Source organism: Pieris brassicae, chromosome 3 (assembly GCF_905147105.1).
Source record: "Pieris brassicae chromosome 3, ilPieBrab1.1, whole genome shotgun sequence".
Classification (NCBI taxonomy): Eukaryota; Metazoa; Arthropoda; class Insecta; order Lepidoptera; family Pieridae; genus Pieris; species Pieris brassicae.
In genome coordinates, this window is record NC_059667.1 from 14591165 (window position 1) to 14610671 (window position 19507).

The 19507-nt window shown below is 31.3% G+C and overlaps 1 protein-coding gene across 2 annotated transcripts; it reads right to left on the reverse strand.

The window, feature by feature from the left end:
* Positions 1-311: 311 nt before the first annotated feature.
* On the reverse strand, positions 312-19381 carry LOC123707248. 2 transcript variants are annotated; one of them, XM_045657134.1, is made up of 8 exons: positions 19089-19381; positions 16990-17171; positions 11137-11357; positions 9410-9850; positions 4020-4284; positions 3747-3846; positions 2889-3072; positions 312-1238 (listed from the first exon to the last, which is right to left on the reverse strand). In XM_045657134.1, exons 1-8 carry the CDS (start codon positions 19197-19199, stop codon positions 778-780), a joined length of 1965 nt encoding a protein of 654 aa, XP_045513090.1. In that variant the 5' UTR covers positions 19200-19381; the 3' UTR covers positions 312-777. The 2 variants fall into 2 exon arrangements, with proteins under 2 accessions (XP_045513090.1, XP_045513091.1); XM_045657135.1 differs by lacking the exon at positions 19089-19381 and adding an exon at positions 18433-18831.
* Between the last annotated feature and the right edge of the window lie 126 nt (positions 19382-19507).

The following is a 19507-nucleotide window of genomic DNA, read 5'->3' on the forward strand; positions in this document are numbered from 1 at the left end:
GCAAGCCGATTTCCTCACGATGTTTTCCTTCACCGTTCGACCTACGACCTCAGGGATGGGAGTCGCACGCTGAAGCCACTAGGTCAACTGCTCTAACCTGTATCATACTGCCCAAAATATAACACATTATTGTTAGTTTCTGTGTTGAAAGGTAAAATTCACCATGAATAAAAAAAAATCAATAATATAATGGCCCTAACTTACAAGTTGTACTGTTTTTTCCTGTTACCTCGCAATTTAATATAAACTATTATGGAATAGTCAATATGGTGTTATGAGCAGACAAGGGCAAAGACAAATAAAAGATTACGCAATATCTCATATTTTATTAAACATTCACATTGCAAATACAACGATTTCCTATCGACACATCTTAATGTAACCATATAATAAAGTATAGTTAAAACTAATATTATTAAGATAACACTGAAGATCATAACTTAATTGCACCGAACAAATGCTTAAATAAAAATAGCTAAAAAAATATCGCAAAAGATATATTAAATTCTATAAAATAAATATAATCTAAATAATGGACAAGATTTCATAAGCCTACAATTTTTTCCGTAATGAATCTTAACTACGGAATTGATTTAAATTCACGTGAAAATATATGTAATAAAATCTAAACAAAAAACAAATACTATTTTAAAGGCTCGTACAGTCAATTAAAAGGGAACTGTTTTATAAGTGTACATTTGACTTAAAATCACGAAATTTATAAAAAACCTAGCTTTTACTTTCAATAAAATAGTATTTGATCTCAAAAATAAAATCTTATATAGCATTAGTTCCATTCACGACAAAACTGTTCACCTCAGTATTATTCCTCGAATCGAAAGCTACCTCTTCGACCAAAATATCCTCATTTTTTACTGGAATCAAGGAAAAGGCGTTCAAAAGCTCGCCTATCTTCCGTCCAGTGGAAAGCAAGGTATTGGTTAGAGTGCTGTCAAATTCTTCATGTTTCGGTAAAGCTCTTGGGGTTTCGTAGTTTTCTTGTTTGATTATGGGTGCAATGTAGTCCTTGCCGTCTCCGTAATCGAACTCTGTTTTCATACGTTTCTTGTTTGGGGGCCAATCTTCGTCTATTGGTAGGTCAATGTACCCTCCGGGAAGCTTGGTTTCGGTTTGCTTGACGACTTGGTAATCGTGGTCGGAATGCGCGCGGTTGAATGTGATCAGCTCGTCCATGTTGAATTCCCCGTCATCTATTACAGCCTCGTCGAGGATCATTTCTAAAAAATAAAAAAAAAACTGAGTACCTAAATATATACATGAAAAACGTATTATTGACATACCTAACAATCAGATACAGTGCGAATATAAAAGCATACAGACGAATACAGGTCTAAGTTGATTTTTATATTTATTTTATCCAAATCTCGTTTAACCTTTAGCAAAAACTGGTTAAATATGTACGGAAGATAAGCACCCACAACACTGAGATTTACCTATAATTCGCGTAATTTAAAAATAAATACTATTTGAAAGTGATGCAATTCTTTTAAGAACAGCGCCATCTGAATTGCGTAATAATAACTCTACGTATAAATTAAGTAAAATACAAATAATTTATGATTTTAGCTGTCAAATTACAATTATTAGAAATATTTTTAGCCGATTAACAAGATCGTTATAATTTAAACATACCTTATAATTTCTAAAGTTACCTACAAACCTACATATTTTATCGTGTTCGAATTTTGATATAAAAACCGAATGAAATGTCAAGCAGCGAGATAACTGATATTTCGAGTTTGGTTTGCGTAAGCGCCGGCCTTATCAGTCCGGTTACATAAATGGCAAATTAACCGATATACGGATTTACTATTGAGTATAAAGAATTTTTTACGGAGTGTCGGGGCCTTAATACTCTCCACTAAGTACTTTTGTAAACAGAACCCCTAGATCAAATTTTTACATAAATTTGTTTTAGTCTGAACTTCATTTGATTTTTTGAGTCTGACAGGTTTCCCTACTATACCTATTACGGCATATTAAATACCGTACATTACATGTAGAAATATTTAATAACAATAGAAATCAATGTAAGAGGACAATACTAATACTACTATAATAAACCAAACCAACAATGTTGAGCAAGCGCAATGAATTGCATTCAAAGCGTACATTTTGGTACTTTCTCTTTACAACTGAACCGTTCACGACATTCACTAACGTCCTGGTTCATTATTACCATTCGTAATCAAGGGCTGGCAGTTATAGAATATATCGTATATATTACCAACGTATACTAAATTGTAATTTTGATATCTTAGATGTCGCAAAAACTACACGGAAAAGTCACCCAATATTATTATATTATAAATTTAAGATTTTCGCTATAGTTTTATCTTTTTATTGCATGTTGTAAATAGATATTTTAGTGAATTCTCAAATTCACCTACTGTATAGCCTTTCAATAAATATCGCTTGTGTAACAAAACAATTAAAAATTCCTAAAAATTATTTAATACAAAAAATAACCTAAAATTTTATTTATCACTATACTAGAACTAATTTTAAACTAATTATGTACTTTACATAATTTATACTAATACTTTTTTAATACTTTGTATTAAAAAATAGTAATTAAGTCTGTGCCCTAAATTGAACAATTTCGTAATAAAATTGTAACAATAAATTTGAGAAAAATGTGGTTACTTGGAGCATTTCGTGAGCGTATTTGGAACTAACAAATTCGAGAAAAGATTCGAAATACAACTATACATTGTATTTGTTATCCATGTATTATAATTTTCTATCATATTTCCGCGAAAATTTTGGAGTAATAGTTGTACTATTTTAATTGCAATATGCAATTTTTTATCCTTTTATGATAAGGAAATTCACACATCAAAAAGCATAGTATAAAAAACCCTTACTGTTTGTAGCTGACAACAGAGCTCTAGTAACTGCAGCTGGAGTGGTGGAAGCCCTTTCATTCCTACGTACTGGCTCCTCACGCATTGACGGTAAGGCAACTAACGCCACGGACAACAGGAGAACTAGGAGACACGTCGCTGGCTGCGCTTTGCCGCTAGATGGCGTTACGCCGGTTAATACGCTCTGAAAAATTTATAAACCAATTAAGTTTTTTTGTATAGAACAAAAAGTATTCTAAGGGTTAAATGTAATAATGTTAATGGAGAACAGACAACGGAAATTTATAGTCAAAATAAGTCTCGAAAATTGCAGGGAAAATTAAAAGGTATATTTTTTGATCACCTGGGTTGTGATTCCTTTTCTCCCTAAAGATTAGATATTATACTATATATTCATTATATGGGATTACAACTATTTTTTTTCTGTTTGTTTAATGATTTCCTTCATTTTTGCATTGATTGTATTGTTTTTTTATTATTTTTACTCTTTAGTTTTTAAGGAAAGGAGTTTTTACTGTGTTGTAACCCTTCTTCTTAGACTTAGTGTATTTCTAATGTTTAAGCATTAACAAACAAATTAACGTAAGCCGTAAATACTACGAGTCGTATTACAAACTAAGTTGACAGTAATCGTAGGATGGATTTTCTTTTTGCAAATAATTTATGAAAATATAAATTCCTTTTAAAATAACCGACTCCAAATCGCACAGAAAATAGTAAACTAATGGCGCTACAACCTTTTAGGTCTTGGCCTCATATTTCTGTTATGTTTATATATTTTGTTGTATATATTCCGTGATAATTTCTAATAGGCAAGTAGATCATTAAATAATAAATACAAATAAAATCGTTAATTACCTGTAACCTCTTCAACTGTTGCGTAAGACTCTGGTTCTGTGACTGTAGCAGTTTGATCCTCTTCATCAAGGTTTGATTATCCGCTGTGCATTGTTTGACCCTGAAAATATTTAGTAGTTAGTACTTACAATAATAAATAACGGATATTAACCGTAAATATGCTAGAATAAGTAATAAATACATTTAAAAATTCAAGAAATTAAATCATTATAAATATTTTTATCAGAGGCGACAGGATAATCTAATGTAAAAATAAAAAATACAATTAGTCACCTGTCTTCTAATCCATCAACATATTCCTTCTTGCGTTTCCTAGAATCTTGCGCAGATATCTTATTCCTGATCTTGCGTCGTATCCTTTTCAATTCTCTTTCTTCGTGCTTTGTAAGCGGGTAGCTTGTTGGTAGAGTTATCCCCTCCTTTGCTAGTAAACGGCGTTCCTCAGATGTTAGAACGAGACGAGGATATCCATTTCTTCCGTCGTGAATTTGATCTTTCTGATCGGAATCATCGTCGCTGTGTTCGCTGCCTGAGTCATCTAAGGAAATAAATGAAAAATTAAAGGTTACTCTCGAATTCCACGTTGCTGTTTTCACGTTGGAGCTTTTATGATGCAATATTTTGATGCGCGCTGACACACTTTTACGATATGAGTCACACGATATTGAATCTAAGCCATTTGTTTATGTTTTGTTTACTTTTTTATGTATAAAAATGTATAACAGTAAGGTTGGACCTTTTGAACTCATAATTACCTTATACAATAGTTTACATCGTCTTTCGTTAGATATGTTCATTAAGGTAAAAATTAATTGAATTGAAACTAACTAAAATCAAGAGATGTACGGGTTTTTTATTTAAGGATATTAAATGAGAAACGGATCTCGACAGCCACCTTATTGTTCGACACGTTGGAGCTTTATGATGCAATACTGTGATATGAGTACTATACAGTTAATTACAGGATATAAGTGATCATAGGTAAACAAATCTACGTGTAATACACGTACTTAGTACTTTCTTATTTTGCAATTCCGATGCTTTGTATATAAAGATATAATATAAATAAAGTAATTGACGATAAGTACTATTATATATTGTTTTCTATTATTAATTACTTAAGATGTCATGTGGAACATGTTGTAATGGTTGCAGCTCCTTACAAACATTATGTAAAACAAAGATCTTGGCGATTAAAAAGTGGCGAAGAGTTTATTGCAAGTTCTTCTCGTCCGTTCTACGCCCTAGATTTGAGAACTGGCAGTAAATGTAAAATTAGAAGTATTTAGCATTTAATATGTATTTGTTTATTGACGTTCATAAGTGTACATTGTGTTACCTAAATGAATAAATGATTTTGAATTTTATGTTTCACATTTGTTTATTCACTTATGCACTTTTTGCACTTAGTATTTGTTTAGGGTTGCCTAGAAGAGGTGGCGTGTTAGCGATAAGGCCTCCTGTCTCTTTAATATTTTATGTTACAAGATCGTATATATACTAATAACGTAACGTAAGTGTGAATTTAATAATATAGTTATATAACTATACAGTGACTCAGTGAATGACATACTGATAGTCGTAGGTCTTAAGAAAAAAATGAGAAATTCGATAGCCTCATTGTTGTCTTTACGTTGGATCTTTTAGAATGAAATATTGTGAGGCGTGACAAGGTCATAGGAGGGTATTGTATATGTACATATTTTAATTTAAAATATATTTTCCAAGAAACGTATGAAGACAGTTCAGTATTACACGTGTTCCGACCGAATATCCAATCTTCAGAATATATTAGTGAAACTTTTACAGAAATAAACATGATTTTGTCCATCAATATAGTAATATCAGGGTCTTCGTGGACATCATAAAGCATTCTACGTAAAGTTGAAACATTAATTACTCACACTATACGCGTAAAGAAATTATCTTTAACATAATTTAAGCAGAAAACAAAATTGAGATCTTATCTTTACCTTTTCCTATACATTTAACTCCAATATTATGTAAATTTTTGACTTCGTTATTATATAGTCAAGGAAAACCCATCTCACGTATAAGCTATAATATAACGCTTGGTTACACTTATAACCTGGCTTTATCGCTTGACCCCTATTACATTTTATTATCAAAGATTTTACATGACTGCGTGCGAATAACTACACTTAAATGATTTTATTATTACATTAATTCATAAAGACGTTGGTTTACAGTAACAGAGACTAAAATAGTTTTTAATATGCAGGGATTAAAAATAATTTGAAATGTATATACTTTTAGGAAATATTTTATTCACTAAAGAGATCGATTAGAAACATTGTATAAAAAAAACTGGCTGACTAGGAAGATACAATTAAAAAAGAAAACAAAAACGAGATATGTTTTTTTACTTCGATTGGTTAAAAATTATCTTAATAGTTGCTCCATTAGCTTAGTAGATAATTTATCTACTATTTTAATAAAGATTATAGGACTGATTAAAATCGATTAACTTCATAGATATTTAATATAACAATACTGATATGGTTGATTAATTCTTACTTTTACAACTTAAAAAATAGTGACATTTGCTAAGTACGACCCGAGTTTTTTGCTAAAATCTTTGATTAGAAAAACGGATGAAGATAATGCATTAAACATTTCTGAATATGCGTCTCTAGTACGGTGAGTCATAATACAAGTATGCAAGACGAATGAAAAGAGAATTTCAAGTTAATATCCGTATTAGAAAAATCGCGATTGAGAAATTAACATGGGTGTGATAAATTGTGTGTATATTCAAAAGTGTTAACAGTTTTCCTTCAATTCTAAGCTAGTTTAGGGGAAGCGCCATTGGTAAGTATCGCAACATTTTAGCATAATTGATTATTTAATCATTTTAACGTACATCGCAAATTCGATTTTTTTTTACCTAGAATAACGTTTTTCCGTTGGTAACTACATAGTCGTGGGGGTGGTACTGTTATATAGAACATGAGGCAAACGGGCAGGAGGCTCACCTGATGTTAAGTGATACTGCCGCCCATAGACATTCTCAATAAATAATTGACATGTTTCCTCTGTATAAATCATATCAATAGATAAAATAAATCAATGGCGCTACAACCTTTATAGGTCTGGGTCTGAGATTCTGTATCTGTTTCATGATCGAATCAATCCAGTTAATCGAATAGGCAAGTAGATGATTAGCCTCCTGTGCCTGACGCACGCCGTCGATTTTTTTGGTCTAAGGCAAGCCAGTTTCCTCACGATGTTTTCCTTTACCGTTCGACCTACAACCACAAGGATGAGAGTCGCACACTGAAGCCACTAGGCCAACACTGCTCTATATAAATCATATCAATATAAATATATATTATAAGGCGAATGAGTTCACTTATATTAGTGCCTATGGACATTACCAATTGTCTCACCAGTGTCAGCATTTTAGTAGTGCTCATAGCAGTTCTGTTCTGTTTGAATTGTGTTGTTATAAATTTAAACAAAATTACTTTATTAAATTGTGTTTCTAATTTTTGAATTGTTTAAAAAAAAGATATTTCTAGAATACTTCTACAACGCGGTCCGCGTCTACAGCCTTATTATGTGATTACTGTATTTGCCAAAAGTTTTATTAATATCCGTTACGAATGATAAATATAACCTATATTAATATATCTATAAGAAATATTCCAACACTAACCTAAATTGTTAGAAAATTATAATCGTTACAGTTAAAGAATTTCACGCTTTCTTAACTTGAAAAATAATTAACGTTAAAAAAATTGTTGCTATAATGTTTTTCACTTAAATTCAAAACTTTTTAATATATTCTTAAACATAAAAACTACGGGAAACAATTTAAATTGAAATGTGATAGGGATTATTTTTAGAGAGTAACTTTTTATTTCTCAACAATGATAAATTATAATTTTCTAAGTTATCATAACAGGCACAGATACCTAAAAACATTGAAATAGAAACGTGTTCAAATGTAAAAATATCTGAATAAGAAGGCTTTTATTATTATTATTAAAAAGTTCCCATAACATCTCCATTTAAGCGCCAAAAACGTAAATTGTCTAACACCATAACCTTGAGTGAACCTTTAAATATTCTGCGCGCGCTCGAGTCCATTGACCGAATCTCAGTTAACGGCATAGTGTAATCGAGTAAATCAAACAATTGACTCTGTGAATGAGTCAATCAACTCACATTTAGCGTCTATGCATTTCTATTACTGGGACCCAAAAACTGGTAAAGGCCAGCAAATAAGATATGAAATACTCGGGAGGTGGACGTAGGGGTAAATTTTACGGCAATTTTCACGTATAATATCTTATTCTCCTGACATTTATCGCTCGCTTTCCTGAAAATGTATACTCTGTGGAGGATAATTTTTATATTTTAACACTTTTTGAAAAGTGTAAATTTTGAATTTAGAAGTTTAAAAAGATTTAATTTAACCTCGAAGTTTATGGTTGAGTAAAGCTAATTAAACTCAGCATTTAAGTTTAATAAACTGGGTTAAGGAAATAAATATTAATTGACAATTTGTAATTACCCACAATAATAATATAATGTGGGTAATAGCAAAACCTTATATTTATGATTGGACAAATGTAGTATTTTAGATGTTTCTTTGAGGGTCTTTAGGGCTTACTTATCTGTCATTAACACATCACAGTTTGAAATAAAGGCGAAACAGGAGTAAAAACATTATTTTAAAAATGTTGTAATTCAAAAAATATTTGATAGTACAATGAATATGCAATAATAGAAAATCAGATATCTTTAAAACGATTTATATTACAGAGATCAAGTTGGTGATTCAGAACCTTAACCTACTTTAAAAGAGAATGTAAGAGACAGTGAGACTGGGCTGGCTTTTACGGTACCGTGTTATAACTATGAAAGTATCTGTCAGGTTTAAAAGCTAATGGTTCTCTTAATAGATTTTGCTTTATTTTTTATACGAAATTAAAGTCATAATAACTAAAAAAAAGTTTAGGCGTGACGTCATCTCAAGAAATCATTTCTTTAGATTAAAAAGTTTAAATAAATACAAAATCCATATAAGAGACATAAAACTTAGAAGCAAGACTGTTTTTATTTATAGTACGGGCACCAACGGGATCACCTGATGATAAGTGATACCATCGTCCATGGACACTGCGACTCCCAGAAGGCTCGCAAGTGCGTTGCCGGCCTTTCAGGAAATGCAAACGCTTTGCTCTTGCTGATAAAATTTTAAGAAAGTTCACGTTGTAATGAGACATTTGTCCCAAATGCAACTCTAAGTCTGCTCCATTTATGTCACAAAAATTTATTCATTAAACACAAACAGTCCAACTGCAACGTTATAACTGTAGTCATCTCTTTTTGTCACAGCGTATAAACATTTGACAGAGAGAGACGAAAGTAATTTAGTTAAGAGCGCAATGAACTGATTTTTATATGAATCATTAATGGACCCAGATTTTTAAGTACATTTTTTTTCACCTTTACAAAAAGTAGCATAACGGTCAACATCAACGAAGTGAACATGAAAGTCATACAAATGCTTGATTACTACGTTACAACACATACTTCTGTAATCTGTATTCTGATATGGTTTTTGGCAATCATGAAGATCCTATATTTACTTTTCTAAAAATTAAAGAATCTATACAAGAAACAGAACTTACCGCAATTCATATTGCTGTCATATTCGTAATCGCTTCTCGATTCTTCATGCCGTTTACTCTGTGAAAGCAAATTGGCAGCTGCAATTTTAATATTAGAAGCATTTTTCAAATCAGCTGCGTTTATTATTTTAATCGATTTCAAATCTTTCATATCCTTTATTGTCACTGGCAACAATATTGATCTGGGATTGCCAGCCATAGGAGCTACGCGGATTACTCTTCTCTGTGGCGCGACTGATTCTACAGGTTTCGAGTAGACTTTAGTCTGTGGATTTATCACTTGTATGTTGGCCACTTTCATTGGCTTCTGTGGTTGAGCTTTGACAACTAGTTGGGGTTTCTGTACTGATGTGGCGGGAATTTTTATTGCTGGCCTTTGAACTTTCGCCTGAACTGTCACTTGACTTGAGCTGGACGAGCGACGCTTTCTTTCCGGCTTGACTAAAAAAATATAGTTTAACATTATTAAAAATGCTAATTATAGAGATTATAATAGCTTAGTCAGACATAGATTACTCAATACGATTAATTTTAAGATACAAAGTGCTCGCAAAAAAGTTTAGGTTTCAAAACAACTTGCTGATTGAAATATATACAACTAACATTTATGTTTAAGATTATTACATACAAAAATATTATAGGCCAAATTTATTTCCTAAACTGAGTCTTTATAACCACGATAGAATTATAATTCTGTGTATCAATAATTTTATCAGGCAGAAGATTAGTGGTATCTAGGGGCCGAGCATTTTAATACAATTATCTTTACAATATTTAGTGTTTTATTTCCGTTTCAAGTTACTACTGAATAAATATTTAATTGCTGAGAATGACAAATACAAGTTCATTTAGTTGAAACTCCGTCTTAAGCGGGATTTACCCCGTCAAGCCAGATACTGTAAAATTATAAGAATTTAAAAATGGAACAATCTTGTTAACAGTTAATCTCTGATACAAAAACATATCGGTCACAAGACTTCGAAGTAACATTTTTTTTAATATAGCCAAATATAATATAGAAACGGTTCAACAAAGCCATACAATGACTCATTAATGCATGCAAAGTTGGCAAATTATTGTATATGTATAAAGATGTTTCATACACTTAGCTGTTGCGAATACAGAAATAATTATATTTAAGTCATTTAGATTAAACCAACTAACAGTATTTGTGCATGCCACCCGTCATGATAAATTTTTAATGGAAACATTGTGTTGCGGTATTAGCGCGACTCATAGATAATAAGATTTTTAAACTAAAATAAATACGAATTTGATCCAGGAACACTTCTTTTCGGCGTTTTAAGATAAATAAGCTTGCAAGGACGTTAGTCAATTTTTGTATTAGATCTAGTTGCCTTGACTCTACTCATCATACAAGAAAATTCATACTACGACTGTCTCCTCGCACGTATATCTGCACTGTCTACATTTCCCTTCCTTACTTTCTGTGTACGTGAGGCAAGTAATTGGCATTATTTTTTATATAAGTAAAGTAGCATTTTATTTCAGATAATTAATCTCTATTTTGTTAAATGGATTAGTTACAATTCAGTCTTTGTTGTTATCACTTGGTCAGTAAAGAAAAGTAGGGATTGTGTTTTATCAAACAATTCAGAAAACATACCAAACTTTTCTTGATACATAAAAAACATGGGAATTTTCCTCAATAACCTACAATACACAATAATATAATTTGCGCAATATCCTCAACTGTTCAAACATACCTGGAAATGTATTGATGAAGCTGGGTACAACATTCTGTTCGAAGTCCAAAATATCAAAATCAGTAGAGCTGGAGTTGTCATTGATAATTACATCTCTGCCTGGGCTTGTAGATCCATCATTGATGATCACATTTTGGCCTGGGCTCATGGGCTTAGGGCCATTGACCTCTTCGTCGCACGAGTTTTGTATGAGATACGGCGATAGTTGTTGTTCGAAATCGCTGTTAGAAAAATAAAATTATATTAATATAAATAGGAAATATATCTAGTAAAATGGTTTATTAAAAATAATTTTATTCGAACAGAATATTCAAGCTCTTTAACTGGTGGTTTTAATTAACCCCAACAGATGAAACCAATACTTTCAACCATAACGATAAACCATTACAATAAAACCTTATTTTTAGACCTATCTTGCGTGTATCTATTTTTCCTTAAAGTAGTTAAGTTAATATTTCAAGCACCATACAAATGCTTGGTGACTCACGAAAGAATTATTACCGAAGGAATTCCCGCGAAGTTAAAGGCATATAATAGTACATAAGTAGGTAAAGTGAAAATAGAATGTGTACGTGGCATAATAATCCAGCAATGACGCAATATAGCGCAGTATGAGTAAAGGCATAATAAAAATAAAAATAAATCAATGGCGCTACAACCTTTTTTAAGTCTTGGCTCAGGTTTCTGTATCTGTTTCATGATCATTTGTTAAACTTATAGGCAAGTAGGTGATCAGCCTTCTGTGCCTGACGCACGCCGTCGACTTTTTTGGGTCTAAGGCAAGCCGGTTTCCTCACGATGTTTCCCTTCACCGTTCGAGCTAATGGTAAATGCGCACATAGAAAAAAAATCCATTGGTAAACAGCCGGGGATCGACCTACGACCTCAGGGATGAGAGTCGCACGGTGACGCCACTGGGCCAACACTGCTCGCTAGTAAAGGGATAATATCGTATAGAAATACACTATAAGCACTTGGAAATAGTAATATTGACACAAATGAATTTTCAATCAATCTCCTTGGCCTCTTTTAGGTTTCATTATGTAAATAACACGACTATGCAGCATTAATGTTTAACAATATGTTTATTTAAGACTTTATATTACCTTTTTTTTAACTAAATAATATGCTATAACAAAATAGTCGAAGTATTCATTACGTTATTTTCTATTAGGAACTGCCCCAACATTTCCCAAATGCCTAATACCATATAGTTCCCCAATATGGATGGTACCGTATCCCTTTTTCTTCGAGTAAATCGTGTCATATATTGTCACAGTTATTTATTTTCAAATAGCACGAGAGTGAAAAGGAAAAACTCTGATTCAACCTTCATCTGTAGAAATTATTTCAAGCATTCAATCAAACTTGAGGAAGGGTTTCTGTATTTACGCCGATATTTCACATCAAGGCAAGTAAGTGATCGCAAGTATCGCCATTAAGGAAGTAATTTATTCATCCATATTTGTACAATTGAAGGGAAACGAAATTGGTTTAAAAATAAATTTAAACTCCTAGGATGTTTTTTTTTTAATTTCGGATAAAAATCAACGGAAAGGTAAACTTTTTTTTGAGATTAATCTGAGAAGTGAAAATTCCGATAAATATATTAAAAAGTTTATACCATTAAAAAGAAAATGGCAGAACAATTATGCTATTTATTATTCATCGAATAGTTAGTGTCGTAACTAACTAACTAACAATACTGATTAAGTTATTATTTTGTATTAAAATTAATAAAATATGACTTAAAAAGGCTTTCATCTACTTTTTAAGTAGAAACTTATACAGCGTTATACCTAAAATTATTAGATTTCCACGTGTTTCACGCAAAGTAGTTTATTTAAATCAAACCTGTTATTCAAATTATATTTTTAAGACATGAAATCACATAATACCAATATAATTTCAACTGTTGAAGAACCTGTTAAATTTTGCTTCGTATCTTAGAAAGTGAATGAACTTGACTTTCCTGTTTAAATAAATCATGGTTGTGTAAAGTCCTGGATTGTGTTGTAATATTAATCTAATTTGAATTAAGAATTGTATAATATTTACAATTCTTAATTCGTTTTCGCTTAGTACATAATTCGAACAGATTATTAGGTATATAAATAAGAAAAATATATAGATACTAAAAAAACATATACATATATGAAATTGAAGATGGCAGAGGGCGTAAAATCACTGTGGACGCCCCATCTACGTTATAGCACATTGTCATTTCAAGTCAAAAAAATCAAGGTACAAAGCTTGGTTCTGGTACAAAATTTGAGACTTCCAACCGTGATCTATGGCGCAGTGTAAATAATTAAACATTATAAACTAAACGATAACAATTTTATAGTACCTTGTATTTTTTGTCCACGGCAATGTATTAGTTACGGATGGAAATCAAAATTAATTTATTCATATAGATAACTATGTCCACTAATGAACGTCCATAATTAAAAAAATATAATAAGCACAACTGGACCAGCGTTTATCTCAACGATGATTTAATGGGAAACAACTGTTTTCAAACATAATTATTTTGATTCACTGACAATTCAATGATTTCATATTACGAGAGGCCCTCGTTGACAACGATTACTGCAAACCACTCAAAACGTCGAGTTAGGTAAATATTGTAATGGACGTATCAGTTCAGTATCAATTACGACATTTTTAAACAATTGAATGTACCTGTGGCGCTGTAAAAATATTTTCCGACGGATTTTAATATCTGTAATGTATACTCCAAACTATGGGCGCTGATTGTAGCTATTTGAAAGGTTCAATTGTTTCCATTTGCATATTAATAAGCATGTAATAACAGGTACCCGGTTTTACCAGATCTATGTATGTTTTAAAAACAGCAAGGTGACGGAAAGGATATATAGAAGATAGGACCGATACGAACAAGTAATGATAACATGTGACCTCGATATAACGTCGATTTATTGTTTAAAATTCAGATTTTGGTTTTAAATTATTTAGTTATTGATTATAGAATACGACTGAGTAAAGCTTTAATAAATTTCGATTTTTAAAGTTGTGTCAAAATTAACTAGATTTTGTTTATTTAGATAATCATATATTTTTTCGGTTTTCAGTTGTTGCATATGCATTTTAAGAACTAAATATGTACTTTAATTTTTAAATACTTTATTGTCTTTGGTTGAAGCATGTACTACACATTTAAATAATCAGCGAGGGACTTCTAGTGTTAGAAAAACGGGTTAGTTAGCGCTAAGACTGACTTCCGTACGTCAAAAATTAATTGGATTAATTTGAATCGAATCTCATCCCAATGGTATCGAGAGATATCTTCACAATTAGCGAAAAGCACTTAAAAAAAATATTCAATAATAAGTTACATTATTTTAGCAATAGTAAAATAGTGTAAGTGTATTGTAGAAATTAAGAATGGTTAAATATATTTGAACTAGCAATTCAGTTTCTTCGTAGCACTTCAAACAAGTTATGTAAAATAAATTGTGACTTCGAATGTGTTAAAGATGCATCTAGTAAATATTTTCATTGCTTGTACTTAACCAACATTAACAAATGGATCATCTCCAATATATTAATTTAAAATACACAAAACTATCACTAAATCAAAATAAATTGTGTTCAGTGATTTAGCGTACTCGTAAAACAACTCTTGCAATTTTAGTCGACATAGGATTGTGTGTGGTTCTATCTCTAAAGGAAACCGACCCATAATTGATAATAGAATTCAAATGAATATCTCATACGCTCGAATTCAGTCATCGGTGCTTGACGCGGGATGTTGTTTTTGATGATAAGACATGCCGGTTTCCTCATGATGTTATTCGTTAACACGCGTTAAGTGTACATATTGAAGGAATAATTCCATCAACCACCTGCATGACTAGGATTAAGAATCGAAAGAAGAAATAATTACCAAGTAATATTAATTTCGCAAATTAATTCCATACTAATACTAATATTTGGCTGATTAACAAACACATTAACTAAGTGTCGAGACTTGCAATCTAATCTAAAATTCCAATAGAATTTTATATTTCGAGTCTTATCCCTAAATATCAAATTTATGGTAATATATGGCCTTGCGGAGGGTGTTGTGTCTATATACCTTTTTACAGCAAAACTCATAGAGTATTTATCTAATATCTAATACCCAAACATACTTATAAATAGTAATCATAGTCATTTATGTCGCGGTACGATTAAAGTATGGATTACTTAGCAAACATTTCGTTGTTGAGCGGTTACGGAAGACCCGTTAACATTAGGAATTCCAAATGATTCATCGATATTCATAAAGACAGGTGGGATTTAAATTCCAATGGCGTAACCGAATGCAACAAAGTATGGTTGCAGACGAATATGACAGATTTAATTTTTATATGTAAGTTTAATTGTAGTAATTATGTAGAGATAGACATAGCTTACATAGAAACCTACTAGGATTTCTACTGGCAACCTACAAATTGGGATTTCATTTAAAATGCTCATCGGTAAGTAAAATGCCAGTGGTGAGATGCTCAAAGGTTTGTATTTCGTCCATACAAAGTTCTGTCCTTCACAATGAAAAAAGTTACGTGCCGATACCAATAATGTCACAGAGAGAGGACACTTAAGGTGTATTTGCTACGTCTATTTTTTATGCCTTTATTTATACTAGTTGGAAATTAATGAATGCACATATAGATCGCAAAAAAAATACAGTAAGTTGGTAAGTATGTCATATCTAGTGATGCAACGAATACGCGTATTCACCGAAAATTTCTTAACTAGCCCAAACGTATTTTTTATTAATGCATTCTACTGTCTATGCCTTATTGCATGAAAAGTTTAATAAATTTTGTGCTTTTTAAATTAAATGATAAAAAATATGTTTCAGTGTGTATTACTTTTGTTGCATTATTCGTATTTGCCGAACTTTGCCGAACATTACGTACCCTGATAGACACAGAGGTTATATTTAACAACATTACAATATTTTACAAGCTTATATTTAAAAAAATGTCATAGCAACAATATTTGCATACATTTAAGTCTACAGTTCAAATGCTAAGTTGCTTGTAAAGGCCATGAACATAATCAGAGGTTGAGGTTGATTATGATGACATGTTACGTCACGGTAGAATAAGATCCATTGATTATTATGTTAAATAGGCGTTCCTCTCTTTTCTGTCATAATTTTAACACGCAACGGTAACAAGAAAAAATATTTACACTTAATGAAGGTACAAGTAAGTATATACAGACAGGTTTAGTTATACAGAATTGAACAGATCTTTGGCCACAATTCCACCTAAGGCAGGCACACCCGTCCAGGAGATGCCAGTTTAATCGCCGCATAAATGAACCCATATATGATATAAGCAACGTTCTACCGAAACGTATAATTATTTTAATTTTTGTATACATCATATAAAAACTTCATACAATTATATTACGAAGAAAAATATTGTTGCCACGGAACGGTTATCTTTTATATGTATCAAAGTGTTATCAGTGCATTTATGTCATGCATTATCATAGACGATGTTTTAAAATACATTGTAGTTATAAGGTCGCTAATTATATTAACCAATTAATTAAACCATTACATGAAGCAATACATATTAGTCAGCATTTGAAACCATCTTGAAACACAATCAACTTGCTGACTATGTTATAATAATCATAATTGCATTCTTTGAGATTCAAGATTATTATTACATGCACTGTAAGGCATATAATATAATATATAATAACACCCAAAAGCAAAATTCACTAGAATATATGTGTAATTCTTAAGGCCGTCTTACAACTTGACAATGATATCCACTGCCCCCATAGGCAACCTTCCAAGCAAATTAAAAAATATATACTTACAATTCAGTTTGATCTGAAGAAACCCCACTATCCGAACTGGAACTACTTAGTCCATTAATCTCTGGCTCATTAGGACATAGGTTGAAATCTGGTATGGAGTTTTCCAGGAAATCCAATGAACCCTGCTCCAGAGAAAATATGTTCTCCAGAAAGTCATCTGATGTTGTCTGCCATGAGTCAGACTGTAAGAATTTTATATTTTTAAAAACATATTTCAATAAATCAACTTACATATCTTTTATCTAACATAAAATTTAGATACTGTTTAAATGTTAGGCTTATTAATCAAACTCAGGAATTCTTGGTACTATTTAATACATAGCATTTTGTAGCATGGGGTAAACACATTTTTGCTTTGAAAGGGGTACTAAAGGCACGAAATGATTGACAATCACCAAAGACACCAAAGGTAGACAATATAATAATATATGATAGTGCTATGCATAGTTTAATTAAATAGTCTTCTAATGTATATATAATAATCTTTAAACTCTGTCTGATATAATATTTTTAAATAATAAATTAAACAAGAAAGTGAAATATTCGTCACTTAGGCATAGGGTATAAATTTTTGGCAAATGTCAAGTCATGAAAGAAATTCGTGTATTTTTCAGACAAAATATTTTATTATATTTTACATCAGTTAAAGCCAAGCAAAACTTTATTTTTCTATTTCCCTTTTCTTGATCAGATTTTTGTTTCACAATCAGAAGAACCCAGGAAATTACACTGATGTCTAATGTAAACCAAGTGTGACAAACACCCAATTATCAGTACATAAATGGCATACAATTAAAGGGATTTAACTAATTTTTATTAATGAATCTGTTATTTGATGATTATTACAACATATAATGCTAATGAGTTATCATTAGCATAATAGGGATAATATGGAGTAATTAAAATTAAAAACGTAAATTTATTAATCTGATATATTCAGGCAGCCTTTTACTTTACATTATGAAACTTACTTTCATTTATGACTTTTACTTTAAGATAAAGTGAAAGGAGGTGCATTTTATGCAATATAATTTTAATAAAGTGCAAAAATTTTCATATATACTAAACTAATAAACTTGAATAATGGATAATTTATATCTAAATTATATAATTAAAATAAATATTTACATATAATTATATTTTTATATCAAGAATCTATTAAAAGGGCATCTAAATATGTTGATTTTAGATTATTTAAATTACATTAATTAGTCTAAGTGCTTTCTACTTGCATCAATAAGTATCATTATCAAATTTAGAAATACTGGTGTACATCTTTAAGCACAGAAACCTTAGATAATATCCTGGACTTATAAAATGTTTGCTTTAGTAAACTAATATGTTACTGACAAAAAAGAAATTGATATAATTATTATTCTTGCATTTTATATTGTGTCATTACTTTTGTAAAATAATTAATATAAACTTTAAAATAAAACAAACCTCTAGTAGCGATAAAAGATCTAGTTTCTTATCCATTTTCCTAGATAGTCATGAGTGTCTGTCAACTCATTAAATCCAATCAACTTAAAATATACCACTAAATGTTTAATATATTTAACTATACACTTGTAAGGACAACTCCAATACAAACAGACACCTTTTCAGTCATAAATTATAGGAACACTATATAATAGTTAATTGGCATATGGAAAAAGCAACCGCATGGTGCCTTGTTGGCAAACCAATACAACTATAACTTGTTTGTGTTTTGTCACGCCGGTTACACACACGATCACAATCACGCTCGGTGAGAGATACACTGACGGGGAAAATACTGTTGCGCGTTTAACACTAATTAGATAAGGAAAACGTAGATTCGTCAATAAAATGTGCCGGCGCGCTAGCCACGTCCGATCCAATAACAAAATGAGCGGGTAACGGTAAAAGTAGGGGCATAGGCCCATGAAAGCAGTTCTACGAGTTACGCCAGTCAAAAATTCATTGCTTCAGCGCGCGTCATTTAATTCACTCGCTTCCTTTCACCGAATACTTTTGCCTATTCTTTAACAATCATTGGGCTTTCGTTTTACATACACCTATAATGTTATCGGTTGTGTTTACGAGTTTAAGTCTAATTTGAAGTTGTAACTACGTACCATATTATGTGCGATGCTGTCCATTTTATTGTAATCTTCAACATTAACTTCTTGATCATTCTTGGATAAGTATTCCCACATTTTATCCACGTCTTCGTTAACAAGAGTCATGATTGCAATAATTCCAATTAGAGGTCATCATTACATAAACCATATCACTTTTCAACGGACACTATTTTCAATTAATTGTTATTCTATTTCACCGCTTAATCTTAGAAATAATGCATTTATTAGTTTATAAAAACATGCTGCTGCAATTTTAGTAAATAAAATTTACAAAACATGACTGTGACAAATTGACAGCTTCCAACGTGGAAATAATGACGTCATTGTGCCTGGAAGTTGGACACATCTCGTTATATTATTGGTTGATGCTGTTTAACAGAGAAATATAACAACTTCCAATTGGTCAAATTATT

Excerpts from the sequence above, each read along its gene's own strand:
- LOC123707248 (XM_045657134.1), bottom strand. The coding sequence starts at position 19,199 with ATGACTCTTGTTAACGAAGACGTGGATAAAATGTGGGAATACTTATCC. Across the intron at positions 11,358-16,989 it reads TCTTCAGATCAAACTGAATT|CGATTTCGAACAACAACTAT; the intron begins GTAAGTATATAT and ends TTTTTCTAACAG. Across the intron at positions 9,851-11,136 it reads CTTCATCAATACATTTCCAG|TCAAGCCGGAAAGAAAGCGT; the intron begins GTATGTTTGAAC and ends ATATTTTTTTAG.